At 34.8% G+C, this 13,843-nt stretch overlaps 1 protein-coding gene across 1 annotated transcript in view; it reads left to right on the top strand.

Moving 5' to 3' along the window:
* The window catches only part of LOC118188342 (cartilage oligomeric matrix protein-like), a 1,186,180-nt gene that overhangs the window by 782,048 nt on the left and 390,289 nt on the right, over positions 1 to 13,843 (top strand). The window contains exon 4 of the mRNA XM_085815229.1: positions 8,595 to 8,736. Coding sequence (XP_085671355.1) covers positions 8,595 to 8,736 — 142 coding nt within the window. The remainder of the gene's footprint in view (positions 1 to 8,594; positions 8,737 to 13,843) is intronic.

Here is a 13,843-nt window from a genome sequence, read left to right as displayed (position 1 = left end):
GGAAGGGAAAAACACAATTGTATATATACCCAAAAAGACTAAAGTGAGCGAGAAGGTCGTAATTCTACCGCAATCTGTCGGTAGAAATATCGTAAAATTTTAGTCCAGCTAAAATATGCTTATGACATTTTAGACCTCCCAATTAAGCTTCGATTATTTCACCGCAATCAGCATTATGCTACAAAGGTAATCTTCATCTTTAGATAGGCGTTCTGCGATACTGATTAGGGCATTACACGGACTGACCTCTTGCTTTGTATCAGGCGGAAAGTAGGTTGTATTAGTAAAAAGCTTCTCAAAGAGCATAGTATCAGTCTCACTTACTGAAACGCTTCTTGCACGTGAACTTTTAAATTTGAAGTCTCTCTTGACACACAAATCTGAGTCGGCTTCCCAGGGTCACCACTCTGAAAGCACGGACACCACAATGATTGAGAATGAAAACCCGTAGTCTGGCCATCGCGCTACCCACTCAGGTGGCTTATGTCACTACCCTCCGGGCCAGCGGAGGCCTATTTTTGGGGGAGAAAGATCCGCTCTGTGTATTTAATGTCCTTAGAGCCGAGACTGTCAGAGAATAATTCTGAACCAATATATTCGACCACGGTGGGACGCCACGATGGTGAGAAATTTCACTTTTCCTGTTTCTTGGCCTGGAGAAGCGGCAAGGGAAATCGGCTCTTGGTGTCGTTCCTTACCTTGGCTTTTGTAATGGAATGAGGTTTTACTTGCCCCTCATGTGTCTGAACACACAAAAAATGAAACTCTTTTTGAAGTTAACTAGCTTACGCCAGCTAAATAAACTTTTCGTATAACTACAAGTGTATTCCCAGATGTTACGGTCGTCGAAATGTCTTGAGAAGCTTTGAAGAGTAAGCGAAAGCGCTGAGTTCGACATATTTTTTTACTAGAGTTGGGTCTCAAGTTTAGAACGCAGCATCAAATATGTCCTGCTATTTTATTGACCAAGTTGGATATTGCCTCTTGTCTGATTTCGTTTTTATGGCTGGTGATGAATAGTAATTTGACGATGAAAAAAACTTGGAGATTTGGAGACTTCAGCTACCTCCAATGTTAAAGAATAGAATTGTTGATAGTTCGAAGACGTTTTAACGAGTATCAGTATTGACTTATTTATTACAATGCGGAAAACTATTTTTCGAACTGCGAACTATATTAAAAAAACGTAATAAATTCTAGATTTAGCACGATTATGTAAGTATGTTATCTTCTAATAATGAATAATTTTTTTCTGATAAACCTTGTTACTATACTTTCTAGTCACTACACGTTGATTGACTAAGTAGAAGGTTTTCTCTTATTATCATTCCTAATCAAATTATCACAGCACACTAATTTAAATCCGTACATATAATCGCCATTCTACGGGCTATTCCTGTACTGATATCAGATTAAAGTATTAATATTGTTCTAATATTTTGCGTAGAAAATCATTAATTTTCTTATACAAACAGCACAGTTATGAATGGTCTTCCAGCAGGAACCCTATCTGTTCTCAAACTCAACTATCCATTCTGTTCTTTTAAGCAATCTTCCTTCCATCAACCAGCTAGATTTAAAATCAGAACAAGTTTTTATTTTTGAATACAGTGAACTCTCCCTAAGACGACCACTAATGGTACTGGATGATTCTGGCCTTCTGTGAAAACAATAATCTTAGAAAATTTTTTTAAAGAGCTCTTGATATCCATTAGCGATATTTATGTTCTTAGAAATACTGAGGACTTTCGGAATTGGTCGTCATAAGTACATAAATATTCGCCATAAAAAGTTCACCCTATATGTAAATTTTAAACAGGTTTTCTCAACTCGTCAAAACCAAGCCAAACAAAGGGTTGTTTTATGATGAATGTAAAGGAAACAGTATTTTTAATACAATTTTTTTTTTTTTTTTTTTTTTTTTGCTGTTGTGATTGATCTCACTTGTCTGGCAGTAACGTCAGATTAAGACCAAGAACTTTATCATAGCGAAGAGGAGCGCAGGATTGTATCTGCTGTTGAAATGATCCGTGTGTATAGGTATAACGTCGGACGAACGAATTCCTCCCGTGTGTCTGTGACCTTGGAGCTCGAACGTCACTGTGTGCTGGAATGTGCATTCAGCCTAACATGCGGAACTAATTCCTATAAAATCAGCTTTCCATCTATAAATATTTAAATTTTTGCATATAATACTTAAATATTATTTCTTATAATATAAACAGAAAAATCCTAATATTAAAATTAAAATTCAGAATGAGTTAAAGTGCAATATAAGTGATAACGATTATATTCCCAAATTAAAATTTTTTTTTCTAATTATGAATTAAATAACTTGAGAATTTAAATATCGGTGCTTATAAGATTCTACTGCCATATTTACCTACAAAACGTTTAAGCCGCTTGCTCTACGTGTGCTAAGATACTACTTACTAACATATAAGCATTCTTCGGGGCCAAGTCCAATGTAGCGTGTTGACACAAGCAAGGAGGTAGCGTATTTAAGTTATTTAAGATTTTAATTCTAGACTATATGCAAATATTTTGTAAGATAATATTCTAATCGGAAAACGAAGGAAGAAATTAGAAAACTAAACAGATGGTGCACAAAGTCTGTTAAAGCCCTCCCATCCCCCAGTATTTAGACACAAAAATTATCAACGGGCCCAAGTCCAATGTAGCGTGTTGACAAAAGCAAGGGGGTAGCGTATTTAACTTATTTAAGATTCTAATTCTATATGCAAATATTTTGTAAGATAATATTCTAATCGGAAAACCAAGGAAGAAATTAGAAAACTAAACAGATGGTGCACAAAGTCTGATAAAGCCTCCCCCTCCTTTATTTAGACATAAAAAATATCAGAGTTCTTTTCTTTTGATGCAATGTGAAGTTCCGGTGTCAGACAATTCGACTTGTTGTTGCCGTTCCTGGCTCTTCCGAGCCGTAAATCCTATTGCCAGCTACTAGATCTTTCCGCAGATAGATATGAATGCTCTTTGTAGAGCGAACCCAAATTGATCTTGAGAGAGTTGAAAACACGCAAGAGAAAGGTTTCTATCTTTTCACTGCAAAGCTGCTCATTAACTAATTCTCCTTCTGGGACTACGTTCCCTGTTTTTGTTCAAGTTCTTCTGGGTGTGTCGGGATGACTTCCTGAACTCTTCTTTGTCCGAAATTTTTCAGAGCATGTCTCGATTGGCTAGAGCACCCTGAGTGATTGCAGATATAATGATGACAGGCCTGAGAAATCTCCGTAAGAATTTTCCTGTTCCGGCTTGGGACTGAAACCAGGTGGTCTGTGATATTGCATAACAAAAGCCTATAAACGGATGTAATGGAACTAAACAATGTTTCTCTTTCGGTTAACTATGAAGGAGACAAAGACTAGTGTGATACGTTACTGCAGGTCACGTTCAGCTTTCCCGAGAATTTCGAAGTTGTCGCAAGGAAATAACCTTTTTCCGATTCAGCTTTCCCGAGAATTTCGAAGTTGTCGCAAGGAAATAACCTTTTCCCGATTCAGCTTTCTCAAGAATTACTAAGTGATATTTAGCAAATAATCTCTTTCTGAGAACTTCTAGACGGTCGTCAGAAACCAGCTGAAGACTTCATACCAACAACACAATAGCTAGCAATGCTTACCACTATATCAATCGATTAATATAATTTTGAATCTATGGAACTTTCTTACCTTACAGATAAGACAAGGAATCTTCTTTTATGTCTTAGAGCGTGGATATTATTCACTGTCCAAGACAACTACCTTTGAAAGTGACTAGTATTTATGAGAACATAGTATTTATGAGAACATAAATAAGCATATGTTCAATATCCCCTCACTAAGATGACCTATCCACAGAGGGTCTAAGACTTTTTCCCATCGCCATTCCATTGTGGCCGTTTCGCCCTAGAGCTGTTTCGCCATCGGGCTGTTTCGCCGTCGGGTCGTTTTGCCGTCAAAACATATTTTTCTTTATATGACTGTATTTTATCTTGCCGTATTATACTCGTATTAAATATATTTAGTTTAATAATTCTGTTTACCTTTTACCTTTTGTATACTTAATAAAGGTTGCTTTTAATATATACAGTTATTTACAAGTATGCTGCTAAAGAATCACTCAGCACGAAGGTCACATTTTTTATGAAATCTGAATGGAAAACGGAATTACTTTGGAATCTTGTCAGCACCTTACTCTCTTAAAATTATTATGTCATGTGTAATGGTGTATTTGTATAAAACCGTGCACAAAAACATTTTATATATTATTTTGCATAAAATTTTTATCAAATTAAATTAAATTATTAAATTTAACTGAGTTATTAGTTTAAATCAATTTAAAAAAATACGCCAAGATATAACACAGTCGTGTCGAATTATCTCGACGGAAAAACGTCCCGACGGCGAAATAGTCACGTCGAAATGGCCAACGGCGAATAGTCCCATTCCCTCTACAGAAGAATAAAATTATCTGGAACCGTTGGTGCTTTTCTAATAATATAGAAATATTATAATATAATTTTCTAATAATATAGAAATATATATTTTCTAATAATATAAATAAAATAATAATATATAGAAAAGCATAATAAAAAATTAATGCTTTTCTAATAATATAGAAATATTATAATATTTCTATTAACAAATAAACAAAAAAGATTGATTCAAATCTTAAAACAAAAGAAGGTCAAGCCCAAATTGTTACAGAATTTTGAATTTTTTATATTTTTGGCATTATTTTGTTTTTCTTATCATTTTTCTAAACTTAATGATCATATATAGATATTTAGTGGAAATTTTCAGTTAAAAAATTAAATATAGTTTGTCAGTCAGTTGTATAAGCTCTGATGAGTTTAAAAAAACTGTATAGCTTTGAGAATAGACTGCTTCAATCATCCACTTTAATTTTATATATGCGTGAAAATCAACATCTAGTTAAGGGTGATTTACACAAAGTGCCCCTTTTTGGAAATGTTCGTTAAGAAATATATTCATATATATTTCTCGAATGGAAAATTTCCTAGAAATATTTCAAAACTCTCCAGATATAACTATGTTCTTTGTGGTTACACAGGCAGAAAATAGGAATACAATCGATCACAAACCTTGCTTTTAAGCATTTCTGTGAAACGAAATTGATAATGCTCCGACTATACGATTCTATTAAATATCAAAATACGTCGTGTAATTCTCTCCGGTCATGTTATGTTATTCATATTAGCATAAAATTTGAAAATAATAGAGAAATGTATTATCAAAGTAATTTATTAAAAGGTATTTTTCCAGACTTATTTGTATAATGATTATTATTTGTTTTGATGCCCTTTTGCAAAAACGCTTCAAAGTGCTCGTATCGTCATTTACAATTTTTCCAGACTTAGTTGTGTAGTGATTATTATTCGTTTTGATGCTCTTTATTTCCAACTTACAAATACTTGTATCATCATTTATAATTCCCGTATGATTATATCACTTCAAAAATAATTTATGAAAACTTAAATATTTAGATCCAATAAACAATTACTCTCATCTATTATCTTTAATATTCTCAGTTCAATTATGACAAGAGTGCATCTGCGATAAAGTCGCTGAACACTGGCAATTTTACCTGAGTTCGGATCCAGGCAAACGAGCTGGTTGTATGGGCGTTTTCGTGTTTTGTCTATGTATAAAATGGACATGAACCAGTTACCCTTAAAAAGTTTTCTACGAAAGCATCCCTTCGCTTGGGATGACATCCCTTCCTTTCTCTTCTGTGATCAAGCAAGGCAAATCAAACCTTAAGAAATAAGTTCTATAAAACTGAAGAGGCTAGCCACACCTTTTTTTGCGAGCTCTTTTTGCATAGCATAAATACGAGAGAGTTTTGCCTAGAAGATTCATCGCAAAGTCATCCTTCCAAAGGCAGGGAGGGCTTTATCATAATAAGTAACCTTACTTAAACTTTAAACCAGTATCTAATTTATTGATTTATACACGTCAAACAACTTAAATATATTACAAATTTTACGTAAATATAGAACTTTGATTTTAATTTACATTGATATGAAAGGTGACACATTGTATTATACTTTATTTTTAATCTTCAGTAACGGAGCGGAGAAACATTTGTAGTATATGTTTAACATCTTTATAAAAAAGCACTCAATAAAGCTGCTTAGTATGCTGTTTGTTCCAAACAATTCAATTTCATAACATTTTATGCTTACATTTAAAGTAAAAGTCAAGAAGAAAAAGAGTAAATGTTAATTTGTGTAGATCTCATTTAAATATATCTACATGTCTGGACCCGATGATCTTAATTAGCTACCATATCGTTTAGCGCAGTTATCGTTTACACTAAAATAAAGAATTTACGAATAATAAACAATAAAAACTTTTATTGAAGCTAAACTTAAATTAATGTTGTAGCTCACTTTAAACAACTTTAATGTACAACCCAAATCTTAAAGGTTTTGCTTAACCTTCGGATAAACATACAATTGGCCTAAAATCTCTAATAATTCCATTTCTAATTGTAAATCTAATCAGTTAAGTCCTTGAAAGTCATTTTTCTTCTAAACAGCCTCTTTAAATACATGATTTCTTAATCATGGTCAACTATCAAAGTAGGGACTATTTCCAACAACAAAGAAGACTTTTTCCAACAATCTACCGGAGAAACTGTAATATTTAATCCTAATCTCGCAAAATTAGATTTGCACAGATCGCCAAACTGGACGAATTATCCTGACAAAAGATCGGATAGTGTAGTAGATAAGAAGAGGCAAAACAGTATAGTAACTGGAAATGTAACTATTATGAGCATAACACAATTGCCACAACTGTGCAGGATATGTCGACTTAATTCCCGGAATGGACTTTTAGAAAATATATGTGTGGAACTCTACTAGCGGATTTTGAAAGCACACTCTTTGAACAATTATGTACTGACTTAGGAAACGTTTCATTTTCTAGATGCAGATCTGTAGCTTTCCGAAAAACTGATAAGTTTTTAGCTCGTATTCTGTAGAATAACAATTATATGACTATCACCAGTGACCGAATATCCTATCTGAACTCATTTGTTCGATCTGGGTTTCAATCCTTGCAAACGGGTTGGTTGCTTGGGAAGCTACGAGATTTGCCTAAATACGAGGCAGGATTTCCTTGAAGAATCTTCCAGGAAAGCATCCCTAAGTTTAGGCAGATAGCTTTCGTGTGCTTTGCCATAACTAATTCAATAAACATTCACATAAAGGTAATTGACTACATCCTTGTTATCAGACTAAACTCCTTTCAGCACAGTTTTTAGGTTTCGAAGTAGAAACATATTACGCGAAATTAAGCCAGGGAAAATAAATAGGTCGCTTTAACTATGTAATTGCTTTTCTTAGCTAATTGTAACTATACCTTAGACATAAATTTCGCAGAAATCTAATGTAGAATTTCTAAATTTAAAATGAGCCTTAACGTTATTATTCTTCAGCTATTAGTTTCACTCTTAATTCCTTTTTAACCGTTTAACCTCGATTTCTCTCAGTTTTCACGGCCGTCTTTATTGTTTTTATTTATCGAATTCTGTATTTATCTGTTACGACTTGCCCCTAATTTCTGAGTCTCATTAGCAAACACAAACGCACCCAAATTTTTCATAACATTTTCAATAGTTTTAACATTTCATTGTCAATATGTTTTAAATATATTACGTAAATTAAATGAATAAAATATTTAAAATAGATAGAGATATTTTACAGAGATATTGTACACTGTGAAACCGCTATAAGGATTATATAACACTAATCCTATAAACAATATTCTTAGTCATTTATTATTCACAGTAACAGAAGTTCCAGTGAATTAAATACTCGTATATACAACAGTTTTTAACTGACATAGTTTGAGAAACCTATCAAGTAACCCTAATACATAATTTCCATTAGCAAAATACGTGAAATGTATATATTTGTACCGAAATCAATTAAATGCATATATTTTCGAAACTATTTGTGTATCCAAACCCTAGCAAGTTCTTCTTATGTAGGAATCTCCAAATATGCAGCACATCTCTGAATAATTATTGGGCTAATAGGGTGCAGTGGCGTAACTAGAGTGAGACCAGGGCAACATCTGTTTCAGGCGTAGCATTCACGGGGCGCCAAACTACGAAATTTTAGAATAAACTATTTTGCAGTTTTGCATTCTTGGCAAACAGGAGTGGGCGTGAAATCTTCTCCGGACGCTGAAAACCTTAGCTACAGCTCAGTTAGAATGTTGAAGTGTGTGGAATATAGGGAAATATATTAAAGATGATATTTATATATGAAATACTGCCGAATTAGTAAGAAATTAATGCCGTTTAGTGTTTTGGAAACGTAAATATAACATTAACTGTCTAAAAATGTGAAAACTGTTTCATTGTTAGAAAAATCAGTATACTTTCATTTTTGATGTGATTTCCCTATTTCGTCAGTATCTCATGACATCTTTATTACAAAATTTATTAAATAAATATACAAGAAAACCTTTATTATATAAATCTGCATTACAGTTTTAAAGTTTTGAAATCTAAACTACCTTAATTCACTATGCATATTTTACGTTTGCTTCCAGGAAAGAGACCGTAAAGTTAAGGTGCAAGTCATACGCAATTCTAGTCTGCAAAGAGCACTTGAAGAAGCTGGATGTCCGCCATCAGACGCTCAAGCGATTCAACCAAAGGCAGAATTTTACCGTCTTAACGAAGCTAAAGATGGTATGTTTCTTGTAATTTTATTAACAATTTATAACTGTTTGATAGCTCAAAACAACACAGGGAGATTATGAAGCTTTTGACATATCCTTTGTGCATGACTAATACTTTATTCTTCTGAGTTTCCGAAAGTTCCTTCTGAGTTCGGACGAAACTGCAAAGACAGAATGTGTAAATAATTAACATTTGGTGGCCGATTAATGATTAGTTGCAGTGGAACATCTGTGCACTGTATATAATACAGGACATTCCGATGTAAAACTTCCATGCGAATATGACTTCATCGAATCACGTGAACTGTACCAATGCCTCGCAGAAATGTTCGCGAACAGTATCAGGAGGTATCACCATTTGAGAGAAGTTTGAAGCAGAGTTTTCAAATCGCAGGATCCCTGACAGTGGGTCGCAGCGATGCTTCCATTCGACGATGTTAGCAGAAATGGGCTAATCATGGCCGTAGAGCGCAAGGAAAAAATGATCCTTCGATCGACTCTCACAGCCCCTGATGAGTCTTTATCTGTGATCCAACGTATAACCGAGATACCAGTGACAGGAGTGTCCACTGACAGGCGACTCAGCGAACGGGGGCTGATGTCACAAAAGCGATTGCGGCGACTTCCCCTAAATACTCCAGATTACCATGCAGCAGTGATGCTTGGCGTATTCGAGCTTACGGACTGGACTAGACTAGAAATATTTTCAGTGATAAGGCTCACTTGGAACTGAACGCCGATGAATTTCGAAGATAAGTCTGAAAACATTCAGGACAATGGTGAGGTGCTCATCTGATTGCTGTGTGTCATACAGCGTGAAAATCAGGAGTTTCCACTGCGAGGACATGTGTTGGACCTGTTTTAAACTTCATTCTAGGTCATTCATTGAGACGGTTTCAAGGGTTAACGAGACGCTTGCACGACCAATTAGTTCAAATATTGGAAACTGTCACAAAGAAGTCTTTTGTGACAGTGGAGCGATATTTAATTGTCTCGTAACAGATCCACAATCAAATCCCAATGTTTTTCACCGTCGCCAAGGACATCGGGAGCTCGTAAGCCCCAATTCCAATCTGTGGTAGTTGATGGAGACATAAGCAATCACCAAAGACCGAACATCGCAAAAGCAAGCCTCCTCCCTGTGCTACAAATACAGCTTATTTCCTTCGTTTTGTAATGAAGTTTAAAATATAATAAGACCTTTTTAAGATGACGGCTCGCGGTTCCAAGCATTATTTGTCTTGGGTCTGGGTCATAATCCCGACAGCCGAAATCCCGACAAGCCAGAATCCCGACTGTCCAAAACCCCGACAGGGCCGAAATCCCGACAACCCAAAGTCCCGACACGGTCGAAATCCCGACAGGGTCAAAATCCCGACAAGCCAGAATCCCGACAGGGTCAGAATCCCGAGTGTCAAGAATCCCAACAAGGTCGAAATCCCGACTGTCTAAAATCCCGACAAGTTAATATCTAAATACAAACACTCAATTTATCTTAATAAAATACAATTTTTAACTAACTGTTACATAGTACTAATTAAAAGTTTAAATCAAAAAATCATAAAAATTATGTCATTACTTAAAATAATTTTTAACAAATTGAAATGACCGTTAAAATTTGAAATGAAGATTTATAAAATTCTTTTTATTAAGAAAAAGAAAATATCACTTACACATGCAAACGACATATTTACAGTGACACATTGTGAGCGATAGCACGAAGATGTTCCATCACAGGTCGAAGGTCATTTGCATATGTAAATATCACTTACACATGCAAACGACATATTTACAGTGACTCATTGTGAGCGATAGCACGAAGATGTTCCATCACAGGTCGATTATCACGATCGTCCACAAAAGTCATAATTCTCCTTTCTCTGTCATCATCTACCTTCCTACGTTTTGGTTGCTGTTCTCCGCGAAGAATGCATTCAACTTGGTATTCCACATGCTCCTGTTCTTTTTGAAATCCTTCTATGATGTTATAAACGCCAACATGGGTCCGTCCAATTAAGGTCTCCCATCTTCTGTGCCAATCCTCGACAGCATTTTGAGTGTGCGGAGCATTTATAGCTGCCTTTTCTAGATCACTAATAATTCTAGATGGCCTCAATTCAATATTATTTTCTTCAGCGAAATCAATTAAATCTTAGAATAATCTTTTGTAATTTTCTTCAGATTTGCTAGTCATCAAAGCATATACTAGTTGCAGCTGTGGAAGTATGTTAAGGGGTCATTAGGCCTTATTGGGATTTCGCCCGTGTCGGTATTTTGACAATGTCGGGATATTGGACAATCGGGATTTCGACCCTGTCGAGATTTTGGCTTGTCGGGATTTCGACCCTGTCGGGATTTTGGCTTGTCGGGATTTCGACACTGTCGGGATTTTGGCTTGTCGGGATTCCGTCTGTCGGGATTCTGGCTTGTCGGGATTTCGGCTGTCGGGATTATGTCCGGATACCATTTGTCTTCTGTGGTGGTTTTCATCTTAAAGAGAATTCAAGAGATATTCATTCATCTCAGAGAGATATTCTAGAGCAGGGGTTCTCAACCGGTCTACGCAAGACAAAAATAGGTGGCACGCAAAGAATCAAAGTATTTTAACTATTAAATTCAAAAACTAAAACCCCAACACCCTGACTGAGTTTTTCCCTCTAACATACGTAAATTTATGTGATCTGAGCTTTGTTTTATTTTGTAGTGTTGGTACTAAAGGTTTTCAATTTTTGTTTAGATGGTACGGGTTAGTCAAAAGGTTGAGAACCGCTGTTCTAGAGAACATACATAAACATCAGAAAATGTTTACTTATGTTCTTTAAAATACCGCTTACTTTCACAGGCAGTCGCTTTTGAAAATGGTGACCACAGAGGATTCACTATATATTATTTCAATTGTAAAACTCTGCAATATCCATGTATAAAACCAATATATATACATATGAAGCAATATTTTACACGGTGTTTATTCCATTGTTGAAAGTGAGGCTACAGAATCAGAAATCTGTTGTAAAAAATATTTTTAAATGCATTTAACTGAAGTAAAAATATGACATGTTTCACACTCAAATAACCTAGCTTGTTTCTGCGAGACGAAAAATGTAAATGTGCATTTATAATCTCCATGATAAAGGATCATTTAATCTCTGTTTGAGAGTCATATCTTTCCAAGTGAAAACGCAATTTGTTATTAATTACGTTTGATTTAACATACTTTCCCATTTCGCCTCTTTTACTTTTAATTTACTTAAATTATTTAATGGTTTTTTATAATATAGAATATTTATGTTTTTAAAAAAGATTTCCGTCGATATCTGCTATTTTATTAAGCCCTTCGATTTTACCAAAAGCTTTGTTTGTTGTTGTTTATGTCTGACTCACTTGTCTGACGTATCCAGCCCAAGCCTACGAAATTCTTCGTGGCAACGAGAGCAAGATTACGCCTGTCGTTGACAACAGCTTTGAGCACCTAATAGGTGAGAGAGCAGTTTGGCTCAGTTCCGCCCCCAATTTTGAATTAGAAGTACCCCGGGGAGAAGGGTCCGAGAGTCTCCCACCTCTCTCCCCTTCTACCAAGCCACACGAAAGGACTTTCGACTCGCCGCATATTTGGAGTGCCGCACCGACACTATACATTTACAAACATCCATGCCTTCTCCGGGATTCGAACCCAGGCCCTTCGGCACGGCTACGCTAACCACTATAAGAGTTGAGCGGCTGAAAGCTTTGGTAAAAACGCTACATGAATATAAACGTCTTGCAGGTGGCTGTTTTATTTTATTACTGTTTTGTCGGCCATATTCAACGGTTATTTTACACTCTGCACAGATGCTAATTCTCTCCACCAACTGCAAATGAATCACCTGCAGCCACAAATGTGATTCTGAAAAACTAATTTCCTTCCTCAAATGCAACAAAAAATATAGCAATAGCAATTGATTTATAGCCTTGTTTATAAAAATAAAAGTGACTAATCAAAAATCAGTCGGGGTTACATCAGACGAAAGCTCATATATTATAGGTGTGTTGTGACGTCACTATTATGCATGACTGGGGCTAAATATCGCCGCATATTTGGGAGAGAGGACATTTCACGGTCGACACGAAACAAAAGTCTTACGTAAACACCAAAATTTGATTCTAAGCTACATATTGTGCCAGTATGAGCAGTATACTGGTTCTTCCATGAGCTATGCTATGTTAGGTAATAATTCCAAATATGTTTATTGTTTTCTGGTGGTCTGTATGTAACCAACTATCATTGCTATTATAAATACTAATGTATTTTTTCTTATTATACCTTATTTTTATTTAGTCTAGGAATTATTTTATATTTTATGAAAATTCTGAAAAATATCAAATATGAGCGGCAGAATAAATAAGGAATAAATCAAGATTTCAAAAAGGAAAAAGAAAATTTAACTCAACAACTTGCATTTTGTAAATTTTTTTACGAAAAGAATGTAAACATCTCCGTATCAATAAATAAAATGAATATATTCGCGAATCTGAGTCGGGGTATAACAGACGAGGAAGCAGAACTGAAATTTAAAAAAAAAAACTGTTTACTTCTGTCACATTGCGGCTGAAGTACTAGAAAATGAGCTAAAACGATTTATTTTGATGGCGAGAAAGCAAAATTCATGAAGTTCGAACAGTATGCACTAATTCATAAAAGAGAAAAGAGTATGTCTTCTTTTCCTAATACTAAAATGAGGATTTACTTAACTACGCCTGTAAATGATTAAATAGGAGAGAAATATCTGTTTTACAGCGAATTCAAAATTTTTAATGAGATTTAGTAAGATATATGACTAATTTTTAATACTTGCTATAGACCTCCTCCCCAAAAAACAAACTCTCAAAGGGTAAAAAAAAAAGATATAATATTCATTAATTTTCATGAAATGGACATACGAAAATGAAAAATTTACGTTTCTTAAAGGATGATTAATAGTTATAACTACATAAATTTTCACATATTTTTCGGTTATATCAGGAAATCTATAATTAGATAATTGATATTGTATTAGTTTTTGTATCTCCTAATGATAATAAAAGTTTTTAAGAGACATTATTTAACACTTCATTAGAAACAGGTTATATAAATGGGGTTC

The sequence above is a fragment of the Stegodyphus dumicola genome, chromosome 4, assembly GCF_044657685.1.
Source record: "Stegodyphus dumicola isolate Sdum_Otavi_A_Nest chromosome 4, ASM4465768v1".
Lineage (NCBI taxonomy): Eukaryota > Metazoa > Arthropoda > Arachnida > Araneae > Eresidae > Stegodyphus > Stegodyphus dumicola.
This window is presented reverse-complemented; position numbering and strand designations above follow the sequence as displayed.